Source organism: Serinus canaria, chromosome 1A, assembly GCF_022539315.1.
Source record: "Serinus canaria isolate serCan28SL12 chromosome 1A, serCan2020, whole genome shotgun sequence".
Lineage (NCBI taxonomy): Eukaryota > Metazoa > Chordata > Aves > Passeriformes > Fringillidae > Serinus > Serinus canaria.
Window position 1 is genome coordinate 15,009,379 of NC_066314.1, and position 26,761 is coordinate 15,036,139.

Genomic DNA, 26,761 nt, shown 5'->3' on the forward strand with positions numbered 1-26,761 from the left:
CAAACATCTCAACTGTGTCAAGTTTAGACACAGCATCCCATTTATCTTGGCACAACTCAAATCCCTAAATTGTCCCTGTCTTTTCAACCTCCTCACAGGAACTTCCAGCTTTGTTAAAACATGAAGTAGCCAAAAAACTGCTGTACAAACAAATACGAGCTGAGGTGAAGGCTTAACCCTGGGGCAGGGTGTGGGGGCAGCCTGGCAGGCAGGGCTGCAGAGCTGCCTCCAGCTGCCACTGCCCTGCAGCACCCACTCCCTCTTCCACTGCTGGCGAGCTGGTGTGACATCTGCAATTCTCAGATGTGCTGGGAAGTGCTGAGAGCACTTGAATCCATACTGGTGAGCATATCCTACTTGTGCCATTTAGGCAATGTTGTGAGCTCCCCCCTCCAGCCCAAATTTAACCATCCTGCAATAAATGCTGCTAAGGGGAAGGTGATGACCTCAGTCTCTCACACGGACAGCAAAGGGCACAGTGCAGCTCTCCACACAGTGACCCTGCTTTTCATCACTTTCATGTCACACAAGTGGCAAAGGCAGTAAAGTCATCAGTGTCCTGGTGTTCCACTCTGCTCTCCCTCTCTGCCCTGAATTTTGTCCTGTTCAGTGGAGACTGGCTCATTTCACTTCAAAAAACTGAGGCAGAAGAAGAAAATGATGACAGGACACACGTGTTAACAATGAGAAAACACCAGCTGCTAACATGGCTCACCTACCAGTCTGCTTGAACCACAGCAAGCCCTGAAAATGAGGCAGGGGTTTATTTTTAACATCTGTGTCAGATCTCTTTGCCTTTTAAAGAGCATTCCTCTGCTGCTCAGGCCCCTTATCTGCTCATTGGCACTTCAGTGAGCTGGTCCAGCAGCTCTCCCTGCAGCTGTGCCCAGGAGCCTGAAAGCTGGAGTGTCCCTCCACTGCCTCAGCAAGTGCTGTGCACTCTGCCAGAGTAATCCTCTAACAAATATGCACACATGGGAACAGTGGAAGAGCTTCACAGTGTCCACAGACGCGTGCATAGCAACACACCAAGTTTCACTTCTATTTCTCTGGGCTCCAGATAGCAGAGAGTATATTATGTATATTAAGCACAAAACTTAATTAAATTTTAATTTTTTAAAAATTTAAAATACTAATAGAAATCTTTTTATTGCCTCAATAAAATATCCTTAGGCTAGGAGATCCTATCTGGGAGTCAAAATAAAATTTTAATCCTCCCATTCAAACTGCCACACAAACTGTGATGAAAGTACTCAGCATTGGGAAATAAAAAACTTGCTGATCATATTAATCCTCCACCTTCCATTCAGCTTCCTACACCAGTATCCTGTTTCCTTTTCAACAGCCAACAATGCATCTCTATTTCCTTATGTGATTCCCCAAAAATGCTATCATGTCAGACTTAAAAGCAATGCTTCGTAGTCACTAAATGAACTCTCTAATTTTTGTTATGGTTTATAGAAGATCTTTGACATCTACCTGTAAATAGTGACACTGTACACTCTAAAAGCCTGCTTTGTGGTTCATCATGAAATGGCTGCTCTGCACAGAGAGCCTGCAACCCTTTTAGTTTAGTCAGATTGACCCTGTGACCAAGTGGCAGCTGTGGGACAGGGACCACAGAGTTTACCTCTGAGTGCCTTGGACTGCATGCAGTGACAACTTTTGAGTTTCTCTTGTGTATCTTTTTACACAGCAGATAAAAAACTAATAAGTAAGACAGTGCTTTATTACTGAAAGCTGTGAACCTTTTAATAATCATATTTTACAAACCAGAGAAGCTAGTGCTAGTTGAACTCCTGATTTGACAAGAAAAGACAGCTATAGGAAAGAATTTGTTTCAGAAAATTCTGCACTAATGGTTGGTAGTTATTACACTGAAGGCTGCTGCATAGCACCATTTTTTTAACAAGATACAAGTGAATCAGTTGGTTGAGATACACTGACACTTGTAACAGCTTAAAAAACTGAAAATGAAAATAGTTCCAAGTACATGAAGGTTTCCCTAGGAGTACTTCTGAAAAAAATGTACAACATCTAGTTTTGCCTTCCTGGGTCAAAACTCAAAAGTCCTACGAGAGAATTTTTGTCCCAGCAAGGTAAGCAAGACCAGTACCATTTGTGCAGAGCTGTACCAAGGTGCCTGGTGAAGCAAATAAAATTCAGGTCACCTGCATCTGTCAGGTCCGAGCTCGCTGCCCCAGGCCCCTGTTGCTGTATTAATAGCAGGGTTAGCACCAAGACAATCAGCCTTACCTTGTTGTAGTACTGCACCTGAACCGAGTGCCACTGCCCGTCGCTGACCCCGCCCGCAATGAACGGCGCCACTGTCGTGGTCGTCTCCCCTGCAAAAGCAGCCAGAAGGGAAAAATGAGTCACCATCACTGCAAGAAACACAGAGGCACGCTCACTGGGCACAGGATGCAGCCACCTTGCTTCACCAGCGAGGAATTTGGTTTTGTCCTGCAAGACAATAAATATTCCCAGTTTCATAGAGTTACTCTGGTGCACAAAAACCAGCTTCTGGCACATTTGGGTGAATTATGGTGGTTTTTACAATGCTTCTGCAAAGCGTGGTAGCAGATGCATTGGGTAGATACAACTATTCTGAAGTGACCAACTGAGGGAGATATGTACCTAAATTTTTCTGCATTTTTGCCAAAAAGCACACTTTGAGGTGTTTTTTAGTATGATGAGTATTGTGATGGGATATTTTGCCAGGGAAGGCAAGCACTCACTGTTAGAGCTGAGAAAGTGAAATCCAAAAGAACTCTAGTATAAAACCCAGGGTAACCTTGGGCTCAGCAACATTTTACCAGTGATTAATTAAATTATTGGCAGCCTTTCAGTGTTTATATTTGAAAGCAAGACTTTGCCATTGCAATTGGAAAGCTGAAGCTTTTAAGCCAGGGTAGAGTCAGCAGAGCAAGCTCAGTAACCAGGCATGTCTGTTTCGAGGTAGCGGTAAAATAAACATTCATGTTGAAAGTACATAATAGGCCTGGCACAGAGAAGGGACCGCTCACTTTCTTTTTTCTTTTTTTTAACAGTTGGAAAATTCTACATAATAAACCACAGGAAAAGTAACTCCCCCTGTAAACTAACAAAGCTCATAGTATTGTTGAGCTTAAAATGTACTTTCAACTCTGTATTTGCAACAAATATCTAAGTCAAGTATTATTCTTGTGTCCCCTACTCTCCTTTAACTCCCATCCCATATATTTAAGAAATACATATTTCAGTTTAGCATGTGATGGTTTTTATCATTTAGTGATAAAATCTATACAAATATTTGGGCTTCTTATTCAGCTATCAAGTGTCTGCAGAAGGAAGATCACTGTTCTGCAATTCTTTTGCTCTGCTTTCTGAGAAAAAGTTGTTGCGACACGTAACTCAGTGAGATCAGGTGTCCAAAACTTGCACTGTTCATTAAAAGCCACTTAAAACTATAAAACATAAACCATTTTCCTTCCAAAGAAAATACCATTTGTAATATGCAGGACCAGACCTGCTCTCAGGTGCAGCAGTGCAAATCTAAATTTAGTTTCATGTATCTTAAAGGAGTTCCTTCACATTTAAATGCATATAAGTGCAAGCAGAATTTATTTTTTTCCCATTCATCCTCAGGGTACCTTCCAAGCAATTTGATTCAAGTTTAGACAGGTGAAGCTGAGCTACAGAAGAAAGCACATCTCTCTGCAGCATGTTATTTCCTTACAGTAATCCATTCAGAAACCTGCCTTAAAATCTAATTTGGACAACTCTGAGGTAATAAAGGGGAAATGTAACTGGATACCTTCAACCCAAAGGCCCACATATGCACTCAGCATTGCTGGTAGATCAATGGGGTCACACAGGATTTGCCATGGGGTCTGAGGGCAGCAGCCATCACTGGTGATGAGTGTGCAACACCAGTGCAGGCTGGGCTTTTGCTTCTATGGCTTTACTGCCTGCAATGTCTCACTTTCCACAAAAATAAAGCAGGAGTTGACTGGAGCCCACGAGTCTGTCCTGAATACGGATAATGGGAAATAGCAGGATTATTTCCTGAACTCCATGCCCTGTATAGAGGCACAAACATCTCACTTGACCTACACATAACTCCCCTTGACTTAGAGGACAACAGCCCTTTCCAGATATTTGTTTTAGTCTCAGGAGAAAAACACCTTAAACCTGTGACAGCCAGAGTTTGTCTGCACTACTGAGATTTCATTAAGTCACGAAAGCCTTGCCACTGAAAGGACAGATCTGCTTCTGGGCATATGTCCTGAACATTGCTCGTCAGCCCTTCCCTCTCCCTTCTCCTACAAGCACCAAAGACACTGGCTTAGTCCTAGTGTAGAAAGCAGCCAAAGCTGCCACTTGTTGTTTCCTGGCCCACTGTAGCAGTGAGCATGCAGCTCTCCTCAATTTGATGTTGTTTATGGCTTCTTCTAAGAGGAGGTGCTTCTCCAGTAGAGAAACACATTCTAGAGACTGCACTGCTCCTCCTCAATCCCTAATGAATGGCAGGCCATTTTCACTTCTGCTATCTTTTCCTTTGGCTTGCACAGATTTTTAAGATAACATTTATGCACCTCTGATGGTGTAGAGTAAAAACGCATAAACACACAACATTTATCACAGTATGATAACATGAAGTCTCATTTAAATTTAAGCAAACATTGGCTTGGAGGCCAACATTCAGGCTAGTGCCAATCTTTTATAGTAGTCATAAACTCTGGCTTTTATAACTGATTTGTTGACAAGCTCCTGCCTACGACAGTGAGAGTAATCGCCACAAACCGCTACAATCTGGAGTACACCCGGCATCACTTGTTTACTGTGCAATGTCAGCCAGTAAGGTAATGAGGCAGCAAATAGCCATATAAAATCACTGAAGTGCATTTCCAAACGGCTTGAGAGGATCTCCTGACCTCAAGCAGGAATGCTTGACTCAAGTGAAAGCTCACCTGCAGAGAAGGTGAGCTGGATCTGCTCCTCAATGATCTCCAAGGCAATGAAGTCGTGCTTCTCGTTGAAACGCCCGTTGTAGAGGAGGAGAGCATTCCTCTCCCTGGTTGCAAACCTAGAACACAGAGACATGGAGTTAGCTTGTGCTTAACAGCTTCTGGGTTACAGACTGATGGCCAAGTCACCCAGAAGAAAGAGAGCATTGTGTTTAGCAGATAAAAAAACCTTTGAATCAATCTTCAGACAGAAAATTGTAAAACTGAGGAGTCAGCCACAGGATAAATCTTCTCTTTCACAATCAACAAGGCAAGCAGATGGAAATTACAGAAATTTACTCTGCAGAGATCTGCTGACCCTCACGAGGGCTAAATTAGGCAGACACAAGATGCAAGAGCAGTATCTGACACTTGCCAAACAGTAGCACTTACTACACTCTGCAAACAGTCTGACAGCTAGAAAGCATTTTTACTTCAAAGGGGGGATCCCTGCTGTCTAAATGCTACAGTGTCCTAGGACAGTCATCAACTGATTAAAAAAGCCTGATGGGGGAGTAAGGGGAAAGAAAGATAAGAGTTACTTTAATAATGCCATGTGGAAAATCAGAGTTAGTCAATCACCTGATCAGTCCATTGGAAGAAGGAAAACAAACACTCAAATGATTTCACTAGATCAGCATCAACAGGTGCATTTGGGTTTTGTTTTTCTTGTGCTACTAATATGGTATGAATCTTTCCTGCAGAAAAAGGGGGAACCCCACTTTTAAAAAAGCCTAAGTTTTTTGTCAGCACAGACCATTTTTTAAAAATTTCTGCTCATTGATAGTATTTTATATTTTTTAATTGAATTCTCTTATCTCTGGAGAGTTGCACACAGCTTTCATCTACTCAAAAATGCAAAAAAAAAAAAATTAAACTTTATATAAACATTTTTACAAAGATTAATATTAGATAAAGAGAGAAAAAGAGAGAAACCATGGGAATTTCTAGTGTTTCCCAATGGCAATTTAGTCTGATTTTGTATCTTGAACTTCAGGATATATGCCTGATTTAAATTAACCCATTTTCCTACAAATGAGTGAAATACTGAACACAGCTAATGAAATGAAATCTGTCTTTCACAGACACAAGAAGTGACTCTTGTGCCTGTCATATCATGTCTAATAGCAAGACTCTCACGTGATGCAGCAAAACCTGCATTTCAGAGAATGGGCACCAAGCAGTACTTTAGAATACCAGGGTTGGTATTTGAAAGAAAAAGTTCCAAAGATAAAGAATAATTTTTAGCAGAAGTTGTTTGTCAGACATATGTATGCTGTAGATCACACTGAGTAGAGACCTTTCAGAATTTGAGCTACATGGAAATGGGAAATTTTAGTCATATATTTTAAAATGTTTTTGAAGGATAATGAATTGTTCAGATTCAAAAAACAGAAGTCACAAATTTGATATTTCCTGTAAAAATTAAATTTCAAAGAATGTGCATTATAGTCCATAAAAAATTAATGTTTTGATTACTTTTAATCAGTTTTGATATATATATTTATTTCTAGTTTTATCATAGTATAATAGTATACAAGTAAAATGCAAACTAAATTAATTACAGCAATACCATTGAAATATATCAATATTATCAAAACATGGATTTAATTTTCACTTTTCACCATCAAACATTTCATCCAAAGGAATACAGCTCCTGTAAAACATTTCCCAAGACTATTTTTTCATGAAAAAAATATTTTCCAAATATTTTGATCACATCTGTGCAGAATATATATGAGCAAAGGAAAAGGGAATAATGCTAGTGTTGCTTCTTCAGTGGGAAGGAAGATTTAGTCTGGCAGCAATATCAGGAAGCTTAGTTCTTTTTGAATATATTTTCTCATATTCTTACAATTTCCTACAATAATGAAAACATTATTTATTAAACTAATACATTATTAGGCCATTTTGTTTATTTCTTTATCTGTGCTCAGTTCCATTCTTTGCCACTAATCAAAATCAACTTTGATATTATACTTGTGGTTAAAAGCACTACTGCTTTTGAACTTGTCTGGTTGTCACCCACCAGCTGGGGGGAAAAAATGTTGTTTTTTAATAGAAGGGATATGTTTCATTTCATGACACAGGAAACAAAAGACTCTCTTTCTTACAGAATTTTGCATAAAAAATGAGAAAACCTCTCCACTAACAGTGTCTCTTGGAGTGAAGGGTTAATAAGTGTTAAGATTAAGCAAGGAAGATACATAATATTGGGAGCAGAAAGACATGCACGGTCAGTAACCTAAATACTTTAAAAAAACATTTTAGTTATGAGACTGGACATGGCAAATATTCTGTTCTTTGCTAGGATGGGTCATTGAGGCTGAGGGAAGCTGGACTCCCTGGGATTTTACAAATGCTCCCAAATCACAAAACATGTAATGGTAAATCATTGTTAGCAGTCAAACTGCTAATTCTTGCTGATCCTCACATAATGCCCTCCTCCTCCACTGAAGGATTAATAAAAGCCAAAGAAATAGCTGGTGTAAGAAAAAGTAAACTTCAGGTATGGAAAGCTAAATGTGTTGTCATACCAGACAGTGTGGGATGAACCTCCTAATGGCCTAGAATTCTTATAGTCACACCAAATGGAGCAAGCAGTGTTTAGCTCATGACTAAATAAGCCATTGTGGTTCTAAAGATGGTGAAGAAGCCCTGGTGTAAGGACTACCCTTGTACAGTACTTTGCTATTTCTCAATAACCCCTACACAGGGCATTTGAGTAATTTTAACTTAAAGCACCCTAATCGTCAAAGCCCTCTTTCCAAAAGCCTGAAAAATGACACCTCCTGGCTGAGGGGACAAGTCAAGGGTAGTGCAGGCAATTCAAGCTGGCAGCCAGCCCAGACTGCACCTTTGTTTGCTCACACTGTGGGTCTGACAAATCCAACAGAGCCTTTTCCTCCTTGGTTTTCTTGTGGACTTAGACCTGACGCTCTGAAACAATCTTCACAGGCACAACACTCCCTTGCATTGGCTTGTGTGCAAACCACATCTGTGCTTTCTGATTTAAGCAAAATTTCAAGATTCCATAAAATTTTGAGTTTAGGATTAAGGCAGATGAAAGATAAAATGGTAGAAATCATAAAATGATAGAATGGTTTGGGTTGGAAGGGACCATAAAGACCATCCAGTTCCAGCCCCTGCCATGGGCAGGGACACCTTCCACTAGACCAGGTTGCTCCAAGACCCATCCAGCCTGGCCTTGAACATTTACAAGGATGGGGCATTACTTACTTCTGTTAATAGAAGCATTACATGGGGAGTCTCTCTGGGATCTTAGCTCAGGAAAGGAAAGCATGCAAAAGGACTGAAAAGCATGCTGTAAAAACTGACCTGGCTCCTGACAGGTATGAAACACCAGGAAATGGCTGGGTGCTGGAGGAGACATAAGCCTGAAGCCTGTCTGACCTCCCTGAGCACTTTCTCTGGGCAGATACACACACAGGTCTGCCCTTGAAGCTGCTGTTGTACCTATCAAAAAATCCCCAGCTCTGCTCTTTGGGGTCAGGAGTAACACATTTTGTGTTGTTTTTTACTCAGTCAGCTGTGAGGAAAAACCAAAAGTCAATCCTGACCAGCTAAACCATGGGAGAGCTGCAAACCCAGCCCTTCCTCAGAGAAGAGGCATCTGCGCACCTGGAGCTCTGGCTCCACACCAAGCAAGCCCTATGACCCAAGAAGTCTCCTCCAGAAGAGGGGCTTTTCCCTGGTGAGAGAGAGCCCTTGGCCATGGCTGTGGCTGCCATCATTGCTCCTCCCTGCCTACCTGAGCAAGAGGGCAAGAAGGCTCTCAGGGGGAAAAGTGACAGCCCAGAAGAAGACTGCCCAACATGTGGATGTTGAGGCAGATGGGATGGAGATAAGACTAGAGCCTGGGAGCTGGGATGGGACCAGAAGCATGATCTCGGTGTGAAGGTCAGAAGGGGCTAAGGGAGGAGCTGGATCAGTTGGGGTTGTCCCAAGCCCAGCACTGGAAAGCAAGAACCTGAGAAGGACCAGACTGTGCTCAGCCATGGCCTGACGTGCCCAGGTCCTCTCACAGGTGGGGAAACAGGAGATGGGAAGAGTGCTCCCAAACAAAGAGCACAAATGGATTGGTTCTGAAGCTGGGCTGAAGGTCAGGAAGCCAAAGGCCCAGACAATAAAAGCGTCAAACCCACGATTCACCCTGGCACTTCTGCAGCTGAAGGCTGGTGATGGGTGGCCAGAGAGGTCCTGGTACCCCTTCTCCCTACTCCATCACCCTGTGTTACACAGGGAAGGTCATGAGTCAGCAAAACAGAAACATCCACAACAGGGCAGAAAATCAAATGCTTTCAAATAACATGCCCTGCTCGCAGGAATCAGTGTCAGAAATCCCTGCAGTGACCTTCAGGGGTAGCTCTTTGGTGGCTCTCAGTACATGACAAACTGAGGGAGAAGCCACCAGCCCCAGAACCCCTCCCCGCTGGGACTTACATGAGGGAGACGGTGAAGTGGAAGCGCTGCCGCAGCCCCTTGAAGGTGATGAAGGACTGAGGGGGGAAGCTCCTGGTGGTCATCTCGCAGTAGGGCCGCTCGTACTCGCCGGGGGGGCACTCGCACTTGAAGCCCCCGATGAGCAGGTTCACGCACGTTCCCCCGTTCTTGCACACCCCCGGCGCGCAGCGGCCGGAGCGCGCGTTCACCTCGCAGGACTCTCCTGCAACGGGACAAGCAGACATCAGGGAAGGTGGCACCTCGCCCCAGCACCAAGCTGCGACACTCAGCTACCCACGTGGTTCTGCTACAGGTCAAGCTGCTTCCAGACTTTTGCACCTGATCCCCTAAGCACCTGAGGCACAAGCCTGTGATTGCTGGGGGTAAGAATGCTGCATCTTCTTCAAGTCTGAATTTTCAGGGAAGTGTGGAATATGATTTGCTGAGCAATCCTCTTGCAAATATCCAACAACATTGGCCTATGGTTTTCAGATTCCTGGGCTGCTTCCAAACTGAGTGACAAATACAGACCTGGTGATAGATCTAGATGGGAGGAGGTAAAAACATTCTCTGTCAACCATAATATGTGCAAATTGTTTTGGTGTTTCACTATAGCTAGAAATTGTGTAAAACAGATAAATGGTTGCACTTTGTCTCAAATGGGATTCGGCTTTGCTGCCTATGGTGGCAGCAGGACATGGCTGAGCTCATGGTAAAGCTCTTAAAATGTCTATAGCAAGAACAAGCAGGATACAGGTGATATAGGGATTGCTTCCACCTTTTCCCACACAGGCATCCTGCAGGTGATGACAATTTTCTGAACCCTTTGGAGAAGGACACTTCTCCACAGAAGTTATGGATTCTGTGTGCCACTTGCTAAATTGTTTTACCCCTAAATAATTTGTCTTTATTCATCCCCAAAGCATGTAGTAGGATGTGTTAAATACTACTAAAGAATGCAGTGTCTTGCTTTGTATGTATGCCATGGGTTTCTGTTCTGTGCTTGCTCAAAATCTGAGAATGAATCCCAATTAAAAAAAAAAATGTACAGAGGATATTAATTTTAAAAAATGTACAGAGGATATTAATTTTAAAATATCTGCTGTGGCTGGGACAAAAGCAGCTGCTGAATTATCATTGTACAGAAAGCCAAACCCTCTGGGTGAGTTAATTTGTTAACATTAGTGTTTTGACATGTGTCTTCCTATGGTATGTTCACATCCCACATGTAAAACTGCTCAGAGAAACTTAAGGTGGCATATACAGTTGAATTTAACCCAGTAACAGTGTCTGACAAATAAATGTAGAGCAATACTACTCAACACTGCCAGCTGAAGGAAGACATTTCTAACACTTCAATGTTCGCACCACCACTCACCACCAGATGATACAATTACATTGGGACAGGCTCTGCAGTGCTCAGCAACAGGACAAGGGACAACAGGCACAGACTGAAAAGCAGGAAGTTCCATCTGAGAAAGAGAAAAACCTTCTGTCCTTTGAGGATGACAGAGCACTGGAATGGGCTGTCCAGAGAGGCTGTGGATCTCTTTCAGTGGAGATACTCAAAACCCATCTGGACCTGATCCTGTGCAACTTGCTGTGGGTGACCCTGCTTTGGCAGGGGTTTGGAGGAGCAGAGACCCCTTCCAACCCTGACCATTCTGTGGTCCTGTGATTGATCCAAGCACAGTTAAAACCATGAAAACACATTCCTGCAGGAAAGTAAAAGCAGCAGGAGCTGTGGGCAGTGGCTCATTAACAAAGGCAAATTTAAATGGAAAGTTTTGTTCCATTTATTGCTCCACAGCCCAGCTACCACAGGTTCCCACGCCAAAGCTGCCCACACTGGGAGGCAGGCTGAAGGCAGCAGTACCCTGCACCCTCAGCACCCAGAGCTGGGTCTGCACCTCCTTTCTGTGCCAGGCTGTAAACTGCCATGGTTTGCAGCTGGTTCAGCCACTGCCCCAAGGGCAGTGATCTCTGAGATAAGGTGAGGTGGGCAGCTTTGTGGTTTTGGCTCTCCAGCTTTGCTGCCTTTTTCTTCTTGCATTACTTGCCTTTCAGACCAGGTATGGCTTAAGCTGGCAAAATGCAGGAGCAAACACAAAACTGCTATGATCAGGAGCCAGGCACACCCCATGCAGGAGGGGCCAGCCCTGGAGGATGGACCTGCTCTGTGCATTACTCTGAACTAATAACCCACATAGCCTTGAGTCCAAGCCTGTGCTTAGAGCTTCTCCCCTTGGGCACTCATGTTCCTGTAGTCTCACGTCAATGTATTATGTGAAGTGCTGTGAAAATCACTTGATAAATATCTTCCTGTTTCCAATTATCAGCTCTACATATCAGTCAAGATTATGTGAATACACTTTCCTTAATATTTTTAAACGCTCTATTACATGTTTCTTTTGGAAAAAATGTATATATCATCCAAGACATCCCTCAGTATACAGGATATGATGCACAGATGAATTAGATGTTTTAAGAGGACACTACAGCAAGCACTTGTTGAAGATCTGCTGCATAAGCACGGCCCTTAAACATGTATCTTGTGTACCAAAACTCTCAAAAGAGTGGAAAAACAAAATTCCTATAGAAAGAAAAAACAGAGGTTTGTTGCTTTACAAAAAGTAGTAGGATATTTTGTGAAATAACTCCCTGACTCACAGAAGAATGTAATCTTCAAGGCTTTCTGGGAACAGAATGATGTATTTTGTAAAAGCAAATAACATGGAGGCTTGAATACACAGAGAGAAAAAGGGTGAGCTAAAAGGAGAGATTCCTGGCATTGCAGCATGCTGTGGATATTTCCACAGCAATACACGGCAATACAGAGGTGACATATAAAAGCCTAAGCTGGAAGTCATTGATGGTTTGTATTAATTCTGTGATAAAGCAAGAATGTATAGATTGTTTGTTTAGATACTTGTACAGGCATGAAACCATTTAAGAGAAAAGCTTACAGAAAAGTTATATTGCATTGTTTTTATTCCGTCTTTTCATTATGACATGTAAAGAAGTAAATTAAAACAATATACTTCAAGATTCCTGGTTCCATATTTATTCAGTTGTAGCATCACTGATGTCCCAGTTACTAAAATTATTCTGAATTCTCTTAAGTCTGTAATGCAAATGAGAACTGCATTTAATGCATATTCTTTGATGTTGAATTTTCATATTTTATGTGCATTTACCAAAATATATTAAAATAGTGGTTTTGAAATCTCAACAGTAAATCCAAGGTGTCACTGTGCTTTGAGACACAAAGGTCATCAAAAAACCTTTTGTTTTTTGAACTTAGAAACCTTTATTAACCTTTTCTCCAAAAGTGCCTGGAATTATTTAGAAACAGAGCATGTTTGCCTTTTGGAGCAGCCATCTGAGCAAGAATTCGAAGCAGGGCTTTGATCAGGACTGGCAAACGAAGGCACCTTTGTGTCACCCTTGGGTTTGTCACTTCCAAGGGCAGCCACCTCCCCTTGGACACACCACTGTCCCACAGCTCTGCCCTGCAGGAGTTTTGAGGCACAGCCTAAAAATCATCCTCAGAATTTGAACCAAAGCCTGCATGGACTTGAAGGAAGAGCTGGTTGCTGGCTGGAGCCAGAGGGCCCTCAGGGAAGAGCTACTTGAGGAGCAGGAAAGGAAGGAGCTGCATGTGCCAGCCCTTGGGAATGAAAAGCGCCTGTGTGCCTGCTTGCAGCTGAAGGTTGGAGGGCTGGCACGTGCCATCAGAGGGTGGCCTTACAGTCTGGTAGGAAAAAATAGTACAGAAGGGGGAGAGCTGCTGTGCAGTGAGGTCTGGAGGGGCTGGGGTGATAAAAGCACAGCCCAAATAGCTGTCACACACAGCCTGGGGTCAGTCTGTGAGGCTGGTGATGGTGGCATGGCTCAGCCACTCACGCAGCCTGTGAAACCCTCCTTTGCTCCTCACAGCATTTCCTTGACTAATATAATTTCATTTTTCACACTGGCTTGCATTTTAGGAATCACTGAACAAACGAGTTCCACATCACAGCTCTGTGAGATCCAAGCAGGGGACGTGAAGCTCAGCCCCTCCAGCTGCTAAAGCTAAAGCATGCACTCTCAGATAACATGGGCCATGGCTGCCTGTTATCTGCCAGCAGATTCCTGGGCTTTGAAAAAATTCTGCCCTTGCCAGAAAATTATTTACTGTGACATGGCAGTAGCTGAACTTATAGGCTCCCAATTAATATTGATGGCTTTTAAAGCTTCTAGTCCTGTGGCTTTTCTGCAGCCCTTTACGTAGTGCTTCCTGTTTTTAAAGCCCTTGAGATCAAAATGTCATAGTTGCTTTGGACACTGCATCCTACTCACAAACATCCTATCTTTAATACACACCTATCCTCTTCGATTTTAGGACTAATGGTACAAAGATGTTAATCATAAAGTTTCTCTTATTAAGTTTATACAAGTGAGGACCCCACAATAGCAGGTGCAAAATAACAAGAACAGGCAAATACAAAGGCTGGCTAGATTTGGTCTTCCTCTGACCAATTCCAAATTTTAACCAGTTAATAAACAATAAATAACAACAAAGTTAATAAACAATAAATAGTGATAAAAAAGTGAAAATAAATAAAAATAAACTGTCTTAAAACCAAGACAGTAATCTCACAATTGCAAATGCCTTGTGAGCTAAGCATTGTGGGTTCCAATAAACACACCAGAGTGCATCAATGAGCTGGTATTTGTAGAAATCTGACTGTGGTTTTGCTGATGAGTTGCTTGACTTTACAACAACGATGTAAAATGTTTGAAAGCTTCCTGGAAACAAGATGATGGCATCCAAATACATACAGAATTCCTCTTCACATCAGTTAACTGCAGTGTGTTTCACCAATACATCGGTTTAGGGACTAGTCCTCAAATTTTTTTACTATTATCTGATTGTATTCAACTGAAACAGTACATTAAATATATATTTACAAGAAGCACCAAATTTGCACTGATGTTCTTTTTTCATCAGTTTCCCTGGACACATTAATTTTTTACTCACTGTCTGTAATTGTTTGAACTGATTATTTTCTCCTTTCCTCATCTTGCCACTCACTCTAGACACATATTAATTTTCTCTATGTTTGTAGTTGCCTTGCCAGAATAAACAGCATGTTGAGAAGCTGATTTAAGCAGCTGACCTAAAATTATATGCTTTAAAGTGGAAAGAAGAATCCACAAGAATTAAGGCAAAAGGAGAAACAACAAGAAATAGAACAACTAAATTCTTTAAACAATTCCTATTGACCGTTTGCCCTAATAAAGAACCAACTCCATTAAAAATGCATTTGCATTTTTTGCGTATTATGGGAAATCAATCCTCCTTTTCCTCTAGTAATTAAAGCACTACTAACCTTACATGACAATTGGCACCAAAGCAATCAGTGCACTAAGAAATATGAAGGTTGTTAAAAACAAATTAGCTGCAGAATCAGCTTGGAAATCTCTACTGGGACAAGAGATAAAGAGGTTGGGATCCTGTGCTTTAGGGGTGGTTTCACCATAGTTCAGAGAGTGGGAGTTACCACAGTCCCCTCCTTTCCCCAAGCATGCTGCAGTTTCCTCCCCCTCCCTTGTGCAGGCATTCATGTAATCCTGCAGCTGACTGATTTGTAGAGCTAAGATGGCAAAACACCATTCATTTCTTTATTGAAGTGTAAGTGATCTACAGATTAAGTCCCTTCTAGACCTGATGGGATGAATAGCACAGCTAGCACATGGGAAGGAGGCAGGACCACGCACCCAGGAATTCTTAGAAAGGTTTAACTGTTATGGAAATACAGCTTTGAGCCATTTTAGATAGCTCATGTGTGAGTCCAGTGGCTCAATGCTTGCCTTAGGAGAACTGACTAACATCTCCAGTAGAGACCCACCTCTCTCCACTGATTGTACATGGATGTTCTGCAGGAAAATTTGCCTAAAATATAGATGCAATTCAAATAATAAAAATTAGCACTGGGTTTTGTCCATAAAGGTAAATTCATGACTTGATAAAGGGAAATTAATGGGAAATCCATGTCCATTAAGGGAAATTCAGTGGCTCTGTGGTGCATGAGTCTACCCTCAGAACGTAGTGGGAGGTCAGCTTTACCTCCCAGCAAATTGGCAGCAAATGCCAATTACTAATGAAATGTGACACAAACAAACAAACAAACAAACAAACAAACAAACAAACAAACAAACAAACATCTATTGAGTTTATGAGAGAAGTTAGAGAGCAGCTACCCAGAAACATCAGCCAGCTCATTCTGAATGATGGAGAAACTGGATCAATAGAAGTTAGAAGCCACTGGTGTACTAGTGACAGAGATTACTTAGGGGACAACTAAATTAATGTACCATTTTACATGAGTGACTCAGAAGTGTTGAGTAACAGACATAAAATCTGGGTTCCTTAGAAATCAAGGGCCAAACCCCTACTGCCACTTCAGAGAGGCCATGCAGACTCCATGTTATTGACACTGATGGTCATGACTTTGTGAGGTTTCTAAATGACACTGCTACTAAACCTTTAAACTTGAAAATACATTTTGGTCTTTTCTTTTACTCATTTGTTTATGTTTTTAGAACCAGGACTGATCTAGGTTAATTAAAATTATCCCAAATCCTCTTATAGGGAGAAACAGCAGCTTAAGGTCTATTTTAGAGTTTCCCTTCTTTCTTTTGCTTTCTGCTTCCTTTGATGCTTTCTGACTCATAGAGTCATATTATGAGAAACAGGTTAAAGTAAAATAATACATAAATACCTACACAGACATACTCCACACATACACACTCAAACTGCTGACTTGCAGTGACAGCTGTCCTGCAGAATTTCAGTTGCTAACCATTCCAGATTTAATATTATGTATTTACAAGAGAGTAACCTGACCTTATAACACTAAGCAAAGTAACAGCAAAAGCATTCCTGTCACACTATGCATATAGCTTGCCAAGCAGTTCTCTGAGGTGATATGTAGAAATGATTCTATAATAAGACACTCTGGAAATCACTGGATTATTATCTCTGGATCTGCTTTAGGTTCTCTGTGGGCATAAGGACAAAGCTCTGAGCTGGTGGGAAGAAACTGTGCAGATACCACTGCTCTTTTGCATACAAACACATATCTCTTATACTTCCCTTCTCTGTGCTTCCATAAAGTTCCCCCTAGGCATCCCTGATAACTCATAATTCAGATTTTCAGAAATCCTAAGACTCAGCTAAATAAGTGTCTCAAGATTTTTAATAACGAGATTCTTTAAAACAATGAATGTGAGAGGCTTTTTATTTTATTTTATTTGCCTCTGAAGCTGTGGGTGTCATCTGCTGGCCCCAAGGTACATGAGCGCTCTTGGTGGTCCAATTCCAGCCCAGACTGTCTGTTCTGAAGGAGCTCCTATTCCTACTCACACCTCAACAGGATGATGTTATTTGAGCCTTCCTGGTTCCTCTTCCCACCAGGGTCCTCAAGGAAAACCTCGACACCCTGGCTCCTCTGAATTCCTGCAAGTTCCTGTGAGGAGAAGGAGGACCTCCATGAAAATATCCCATGGGCCAAACAGGCAAGGGAGAGCCAGGACCCCACTCTTCTTGCTGATCCTTCCCTAGTGCAAACCAAGCTAAACTGTGTTTTACAGAAGCTAAAGCAGCAAAAGCAGGTTTCCCTGAAGCTGCTCCAGGCTGTGCCCACTGGTGCAATGCACATGCAGAGCAGTCCCTGCAAAGGGCAGTGCCTGGCCCTTTGACAGCCCCAAACCAGGCCAGGATCCCAGAGCAGCAGCAGCCTGAGCAAGGATGTTCCATTTTCCCTGGACTCCTCCCCTTCCCTGGTCACAAAACAAAGCAAAACAAAAGACACCCTGCAGAGAAGGATGGATGGATGGATTGATGATTTGGGTTGTTTTGTGTTTTTGCATTTAAATGAGAAGGAATAATTGGGGGAGGTGGGAGGGAGAAGAAACAACACTGAGGAGGATTAGTGGTATTTGGGGCACATCTGTTGGAGAAATGAATTAGTCTGTGGATTCAGAAATTATGAGCATGTTCTCAAGAAGGTATATGCTCAATGCTGCATGATCACTGAACCTCATTCTCCTATGCAATTTCCACCAGTGACAGCAAGAACAGAGCATAGACAAAAGCCACAACTGAATAACTCTGTTTTCTCCCTTGTGTATTTGTTGAGGATTAAAAATTCCCAGGCATTAAGTTTCCACTCTGTCTACACCGGGCAACTCACCTTTCACCTTCCAGCCATGAGGCCAGAACAGTGTGAGCACTAGAACTGAAACCAAAATTTATCAGGAATACTGTGATTTTTTTTTTCCTGACAGCACTATGGTGAGCCAGAAGCCAGATGACAGATGCCACAGTAAAATATTCCCCGTTTAAGAAAACACCCAATTCTGAAGCCCACCTTACAGTTTGGCAAAAAAAAAAAGAGGTAATTTGTGATTTTCCAGCCCATGGATTGGTGCCAATACCTCCAAAAGAAGCCCCAGAGGGTTGCTTTGCACATGCTCAATGGCAAAGTCACTCAGAGACATGTCTGTGTGAAACCTGGGCACTGGTGTCCTGCAGTGGGCCAGTGGACAGGGTGCACACAACATGTCTGATTTCCCCCTGCTGCCTGCTCCCACAGCCCCAGGCATAATCACCCCCAGGCTTTTGAGGAAATGCTGAGGAAAAGCACTTTTTTGGAATGCTTTACATGTGGTGGAGGAGAAAAACCTATAGAATCACAGGATGATTATGGTTGGAAAAGGCCTTTAACATCCAAGCCTTTAGCCTGTTACATTTACTTGACAACAAATTTTGCCCTAGGGGGTCCAGTGGGTAATTTCTTAACGTCTTCATCTTTATTCTTGACTAACTTGACAATGGTTGCTAACCTTTCTAAATTATTGAACCATTTATTGCAATGTACAGGGCCCTTGTAATGTGTCATCTCCTTCTGCATTTGACCTGCAAGGTAAAGCCTTAGAAACCTTTTAGGTTCTGCCTTCCCAGAGCTAAACACAGTACAAATCTACACATGAGAAAAAAGAAATGCACAAAAATTTCCTGTTACGTTGAACCCTGTGGCAGGTTTACATGTAAGACAATTCATCATAATGCAAATTGCAGTGATTTGGTGTAAGATATGGTGATGAAGCAGTGCCTTTCAATAAAAGCCTAAGCTTAATCTCTGGATGTATTATCAAGGGGATAACATTATTATAGATGTCAAAGATAAACCTCAAACTAGATTATTCCACTGTGTCTGCAATTTGCATTATTACTTGGAATAAATCTCTTCCTAAAAATCCCACCTTAAAACTGGTGAAGAAGCTGGAGGTGTAAGAACAAAGCATCCCTTTGCATAACACATTCAGTTACAGAAGAATATCCCTCCCTCCATTTATTTTTAAGAGGCACTATCACCCTCTACCTTTACTAAAAATTTATCTGATTTTATATTTTGTTTTCTTGTCTCTCTTGATTCCTCTCCAGGAGTGTTACTTGAGGAGGGGCACGTGGAGGGAGCCAAAGGCTGGGGTAGTCACCATGGCTGGCAGGACAGATTCCCTTTGGGACAACCTTTGCAGGCTGATCCATATTTGCATCCCTGCACACCTGCAGGCACTCCAGCATGGGAACCACCTGCCAGGCCTAGTTCTCACCTCCTTCCATGGGCAGCAGTGAGGTAGGAGAAGGGGACAGGCTCATTGTGCTTCTGCTCAGATGACAAGAAAGATTACTTCATGCCACGGAGTTGCAATTCTTCCTGGGCACCAAATGCCACTACCAAGACCATTAACTCCACAAGGCTGCTTTTCCACAGGCTGTTTTGGCCTCCCACTGGGCTTTTCAAAATACATTAAACTATTTATGTGACTGAGGAAAGCAAGCAAGGCGTGGTGGCGGGGGCAGGGGTGTGTGTGCAATAACATCTTTTATCAACAGGAACTCAGGAGCTGGAAAACCAGACACACTTTCAGGCACCATCAGGCTTCCTGCTCACTTTCAGCCTGGTTTCCCTAAGCTGCTTTCCACAAAGATCACCAAAGGGTTGCAACTCCCAGTTCCTAAATTGGTGGGCAAGAGCAAAACTCTAGCACTTGGTTTTGATCAAATTAGCATCGCAAAGCAGTTCAAAAAGGCAACACGACTGCAAATAACTGCCCTCTGAAAGAAGACGAAAAATTAAGGTTAAAGAATAAGCAGACAAGAAGATCAGTGTCTCCCATTCAAGGACAAACATTGCTCTTCCCTTTAGGAGAGTTCAGCCCTAAGATCCCACTTCATTTTCTCCATGTAAATGTTACAGACATGATGATTCAGCTCACAGGAGACAACACACAGAAACCATTTCCCCCTGTCTCCAGCAGCCCACTGGGACTGACTGCACAAGCAGCTAACTCTGCATGTTTCCACTAAAGGAGGGCTGGTGAGAGCCTGCATTTTGTGTTTTTCATAAAATTAGAAGTTTTCACAGGAACATCTCACTCTCCCATTTTCTGTGTAATCCAATGCTATGGTAAATATCATGGCAATTTAGAACCAGGCAGGCCCCAATTCAAACCATGCCCCTTCACACTCTAGGTGGTCCCAGAAGCTCTGGTGGAAAGAAGCGTAATGGCCAATTAGTGAGAATAACTGAAGATAGGCCATAAAATATTAATAATGCAACAGAAAACCACGCTTAAAGTCAATCTACCCTTTTAAGTGTGTGTTAGGAAGCTAGCAGTTCAGAGATTTGTATTTTATTTTATATGAGAAGTATCAGCTTAAAAGAAAGGTATACTTAAAAGCACTGTCTAACTGTCTTTACTGTGAATTACAGTTCAGTGGTTTAGCATCATGGGATAGGTAGAGCTGGCAAAACAATCTGATGCTCATCAAATTCTTATTGTTATACATTGAAAGAAAATTTAAAAAAAAAGCCCCAATCAAAAATGCCCCTTTCCTTGTCAAATTAAAAGGATTAAGTTTAAAAACATAATCCCATAATCTTATGTTTTGGTAGCCTTAAAAAATATTTGGTACACAGTGCAGGAACACAAACAGAAAACAAAAAGCAACTCAACCAGGGAAACTGACTTTTTCTTAATGAGTCATGATAAAGGGATTGTAATATCACACAAATCTTGCACAGAAAATCTCAAAATCCATGTATTTTTAGACCTACAGAACAGATGGAAATTCAAAAGTTACTTTCTTAAAAAGTGTTTTTAAATGAACTCTTAAAAAATTAATCCAGCCAGCTTTCATAGCTTGTACTTAACTCTGCTTACAGCAGTCCCGTGAATTAAAATTCAGCCTTTTTGTTAAATACCATTCAATTTTAAAGTAACCTTAAGTGATTACCATCTTATTAGAGTTAATACACTTCATTGTGTCAATTAAAATGGGTTTAATTATTAATATAAGGCACACATCTTCATATCTTCATCTTTCTTACACTATGCACATCAGTTGTGCTGACCCTTTGAAGCTGGCCTATCTAATTAAAACATGCTTTTTAATTATACTCTATGAAAATGCTGTATAAAAGGTCTCATAAGCTTCTCTGTGGAGAATTTGAGAAGTAAAGCATGCCCATGTTGAGTTGCAGAAAGGGAGCTTGAGCGTGCGGCTGCTCGGGAAGGCGCGCTGGGGGCAGCGTACAGTGCGGGGCCCAGAACAAAACCCGCCCCAGGAGGAGCAGGGCTGCCATGCAGGCACTGAACCATGATGCTCTAAACAAAAGAGCATTTGCAACAACAATGAAGTTGTGGTTCCCACCACGCTCTGCACAACTGTAATTATCTTGATGTTCAAGGCCAAGTGCCTCAGTCTGGCGCTCAACTGTCGAAACTTTCAATCTCATAACACAAAGAACAGAGACACAAGAAACTATTTCATGCTTTTTTCCTTCCTAACAGGATATCATCCTGATACCCTCCTCTCTGCACCCAACCATCCTTCCTGCCACTTCCCCATTGTTTATCCGCTGATGAAAATAAAAATGTCTACTTTGGGAATTATAAATATCTATACAGAAGTCCAAACTGTTTTTCACAATTCAGTCTTACTGCTTCCCAGTTTTGTTTCCCAGTTTTTTATTTGCAGACAGGAGAAAAGGAGCTCCATTACCTTGATCCTTGGAAGCTAAATCTCTTTTTTGTTTTGGAAGATCTAGAATGTTTCACTTCAGACGTCCTGGAATTTTTTTGGTTTTGTTTTCACCTCTGATCTGGTGTGAACACTGTGAGGGGATTTTCAGAACATAAGGTATACTGGAAAAAACCACTATCTCATTATGATTTTATCTTCTGCACAAATAACTTATAGGCAAGTCTTTGGGTTTTTCTCCTTGTTTCTCTCCTCCTTTTTTCTTATCTGATTTGTTTTCAGTGAGAAAAAACCACAACCACTTAAGGGGTAGTCTAACATATGGGTTGTTTTGACATTTAATAAGTGTATGTTTGGGTAATGAGAATGCACTTGTGCAGCTTAAAATTTTCTCCAGCTAACATTTTTGAAATTAAACAATGGGAAAAAAACCCCCAAAATCTTATATTGCACAAGGCTCAACTTGGCTAAATTATTGAAAACACAACTGTAAACTACGGTCACAGAGAAATTTGCTGTAGTTTAATAAACTGCTATTTAAAATATTTTAATGAAAACAAACCTCCATGCACGTAATTCCTGTCAGACCAAGGATCTGCAATGCATATATATGTTCATAATTATGACAGTGTGTGGGAATTTAGCTACATCAGTGAGGAGGGGTTTTACATGTACCTATAAAATTATAATATCAAATACCTCCACTTTGATGAATTACGCTCCACTTCCCACAGTGAAGTATTTTTTATTTCTGTTTGACCAATGATGATAAGAAAATGTGCTATAACAAAGGTTTTCAAAAAGCCTGGGAGAATTATGACTCCCATTTAGGTGTGGTAACAGAAATACCATCAATATAAAACCAGGAAAATAATTCAAGAAACTGCTTAAAATTGACAGAGTAATGTCATACACAATAAAATACAATAAAAGAGATTTCATATGCGCTAGAATAAAGGGAATGCTATATTTGGACCAGGCTGTTGTTAAGCAGGATGGCAGCAGGAAAGCTGATGTGCTCACTGTGTATCTCTGTGCCATTGGACACCACTGAGAGCTCATACTCCCAGCACATTTCCTTGCCAAGGGGTGGGAAGCGAGGTCAGGTGCCAGAGGCAGGCAGGTACCCACGCCAGGTCAGCAGCTTGCCTTGCTCACACAAAGCAGGCTGCCTGACAGCAAACAGGAGCTTAGCTGGGCATGGTGTCAGGGTCAAATGTGCTCTTTTCACAACAGCTATTTAATGAAATTCAGCTTGAAAAAAAGAGACTGAAACCGATGCTAGCCATGGTAGAGGGCTTGGACTAGCTGATCTTTAGAGGTCCCGTCCAACCAAAACTTCCTGAGGTTACACCTGGCCACCAGGTCTAGATACTAAACACCTGCATTGTAGAAGAGCTGGGGCAGCACTTGTCCCACAGCTGCAATCCTGTCCCACCACAGTCTGTGCTTGCAGGCCTCTCATGTCAGCAAGACTTGACTTTGTACTGTACAGCCCACTGCCAAAACCCCACAACCTTCTCTCCATCTTCCATGGTGATCTCACAGACACCAAGGGCAGTAGGAGCCAGCAAGTGTAAAAATGGAACTGTGAGAATGGAGCCGTCCTGAAACAGGTTACTGCCTGAGTTATCTGGTCACTGAATTCTAGCTGCATGCTACTTTTACTTCTTTTTTTTTTTTTTTTTTTAAATCAAAATCTGGGGAGAAAATGTAAAATTATCAGTGATAGACTCTTGGGCTGACAAATGAGGGGAGTGGCTAAATGAAGGGAATGAGCAGCCAGCCCCACATCTGTCTTATGGAGAAGCAAAAGCAGATAAGCCATAATCAGTAAGGAGGATTTCCTAGACACGGAACTGTTTGGAAGAGCTGAATTCATAAGTATATTGGAGATTAATTACTAAGGTAGCTCCTGAAACCAGAGCTAAGTGATTACATTGGTGTGTGATCTGCTACTTGCTTCCACAAAGCACCCATCGTGCCTCCACTGCAGGAACATGAGTCCTGTCAAAAAATTAGAAAACTAATTAAAAAGAACAAACACAACATGAGGTCTGTAGCTAGGTTCCCACATGACAGCAAAGGACTTTGATCAGCGCAAATATTTCCATGGGCAAGGAAGATAAGACACAAGGCTCCATATGAGGCACCTGAGCCCCCAGCACTTGCAGCAGGTCAGCTGAATCAAAGACCATCCCACATGCAGCACCTTGGGGTGAGGGCAAGGAGGGTTTGGACATGACTGAGGAAATGTGGAACTTTAAACAGTAGCTAGTTCATGCACATCAGGAGGAAGGTAATGCGATAAAACTCTTTGCCTGGGTTTAAGAAAAAGCATAGCAGATTGCTGTGAAGGCTGCAGGCCATGTACAGCATGTGAGAACTGAACTGTCAACAAATACACCCCAGTAATCCAATTAGCAAAGGCTCTCTGCATCCTGAGGAGTGAGCGTAGGTTGAAGATTAGCTGAAGGACATACCCTCCAGATAAAAACCCGCCTAGAGAAATGGTAGACCTCTTCAGGAAGTCCTGAGAATCTGATATCAACTCCAGATTTGCAACATTCATCTCCTGTGACTTGGTGATAGACATGGATGGGAATATAATCAACAGAAACATGACAATAATAGAATTCAGAATTTGACTGAATTTTTTTACTGTTTTTATGTTTTCACTTATCTTCTGGAGGAAGCAGTCATGCAGTTGTGATATCTGGGCCACAGCCTCAGTGCAGCATCACTTGGATCCAGCTGTAAGACTGTGGTGTGCTGGCCCCATCCCTGCATCATGAACAGCAAACCTTGCCACAAAAAGAAGCAAGGACCTGCTTTCACATGCGCAGCAAATCTCAGAGTTAAACACACCAGGTGAGTGGGCACACAGACTTCTGCTGAGAATCTGTGTCAGGAAAGAAATGCCTTTCACAGGGTCCCCCCAGGTTTCCAGCCATGGGCAGCCCAGGAATGGCCCTTCCTCAGCTGCTCTTGACTTGCTTTTGATGCAGCCCAGGACACAACTGGCTTTTTGGGCTGTAAGAGCACATTGCCAGCTCATGTCCAGCCTCACAACCACTAGCACCTCTGAGTCCTTCCTGGCTGCTCATCCCCCAGACTGTGTTGGTACCAGGGGTGCTCCAACCCAGGTGCAGAACCTTGCTTTTGGTCTTCTTAAACCTCATGAGATTCTCAAGGCAACACCATGCATTTCTTGAGCTTGTCCAGGTCCCTCTGGATGGCATCCCATCCTTCAGGTGTGTGATTGCACTACTCAGCTTGGTGTCATCTGAGAAATCTGCAGAGGGGGTGCTCGATCCCTATGTCTATGTCATTGATGAAGATAATAAATAACAATAATGATAGCCTGTTCCAGCTTTTACACCAGTCATGCTCTGAAAAGTGTTTGGAGGATTTAAACTCTGCTTCTGGACCATCCACCTCCCTGCTTGTGGGGTCCTTGCAAGCTATTCAAGTGCTATCAGCATTGGGGGCTTGGAAAGGGCTGGGAGGAAACAGAGGCATCAGGCTGTACACAACTGCTGCCAGCGTGGGGGCACAGCTTGCCATGTCCACACCAACAGAGATAACTGCTTACAGGCAGAAAAGGGCTGATGAAACAGAGACAGTTGAAGATGGATGGAAAAGACTGTGCTGGGACATCAGCCAAGGAGTACTAATTGTAAGGATGGATCTTACAAGCAAACAATTATTTATCTTTTTATCAGATGTGAAAAAGCTGCAGAGAGTCAGGTCCACAGCAATCAAAGGAAGTGGTGATGCTGTTATGCAGACCTAGTTTCACTACAAGCATCAGAATAATGGCATGGCATAGCACTGCTGAAAAAGAAAAAAATAGAAAAATGTCTAAACCTTCAACACTGTCCAGACCTTTATTGGCATGCAATCACCCACCAGCTTTTTCACAGTATTGCCACACAGAAACTGCAAGGTAAGGCAACCAGGTATTCCTCTCAAGGCACTGAGAAACAATGAAAGTTAGTCAGCACTCTTCTTCTTCCTGCATCCAAAATCAACAAAAAAACTTCATAAAAACCCATTAATAGTTCAAATTCAGGAAATACTGTAAATCATCCAGCACTTTGATAACTGTAATTGTATTTAAACTCTTAAAATTGACTATATGTTTTTTAGAGTATTAGACCTTGCCTAGGTTTTTATCTCTTTAGTATGCAAAACCATGTGGAGTCCGGTAGCAAAACTGACTAAAACTCTGGATCTAACTCTGTCCAGTAACATTACCTAGACAAAAAGATACTGTTAAGGCAGAAATGATACAAAACATTTCAGTGTCTTTGCTTGTTCCCTTAATATTTGAATGAAGAATCAGAGAGATGATCAATGAAGCTGTCACATGGCAAGGACAATGTCCCTACGTTCATGGCAGTGTTTGTGAATGACATAATTTCTTGTTTGGTGTTTTGTATTAAAGAAAAACTTGGGCACAGCTGCTTGAAAATGTCGTCAAAGCCCTACAGGCCGGTAAGGATAACCCTTGTTCATACTTGCTTGTCACAAAACCACAGCCTTCCATAAGCTAAACAAGGAGTTAAAGATGCAGTGAGGAAGGAATCAAATTTAGATTTGTGGTACAGGATTTGGCTGTTACACACCTGTGATCCCAACCAGCTGCAGAAATGCAACCGAGGGTGGAATTTCAGACCTTCTTGCACAAGATAAAACACTCATTATGACTACTGTGGCTGCCAGATTTCTCTACCTCAAAGCTGAAATTCCCTGAAACAAATCTCTCTACCCTGAAAAAGGAGAATTTGGTATCAGAGTGAGCTGAGAAATTACTATCTGAAGAATGGATATATGTAAAGATTAAGGAGAAGATATCCTCACATTTACTTTTATGTTCTATGTTTGCAAGAGCCAACACTGAGAACTTACTAAGCAATATGATTAGAAACTTCTGGCAGGATGCTGAGAAACCAGCTATAATTACCTTCTCATGACACAAAGTTTGAATTCATAGTGGGCGCATTAGATGTAATGATTCCTCATGTCAATACGGTATCACAAATACAAATTAGGAGGGGAAAAAAGTGTAACATGCAGAAGATCTCTAATTGCTGTATTTGATTACTAGAAGATTTACAACCATGTAAGATTTCTCCTCTCTCTGAAGTGAAATACAAGGAGAGATGCAAAGGATATGGGGAACTCTCTGATGATCTTTTCCCCCTAC

The 26,761-nt window shown here is 42.0% G+C and overlaps 1 protein-coding gene across 1 annotated transcript in view; it reads right to left on the bottom strand.

The window, feature by feature from the left end:
* Window positions 1-26,761, bottom strand: part of CELSR1 (cadherin EGF LAG seven-pass G-type receptor 1) — a 165,587-nt gene that overhangs the window by 65,743 nt on the left and 73,083 nt on the right. The window contains exons 3-5 of the mRNA XM_018910241.3: window positions 9,453-9,675; window positions 4,953-5,068; window positions 2,257-2,345 (exon numbers count right to left, since the gene is read on the bottom strand). Coding sequence (XP_018765786.2) covers window positions 2,257-2,345; window positions 4,953-5,068; window positions 9,453-9,675 — 428 coding nt within the window. The remainder of the gene's footprint in view (window positions 1-2,256; window positions 2,346-4,952; window positions 5,069-9,452; window positions 9,676-26,761) is intronic.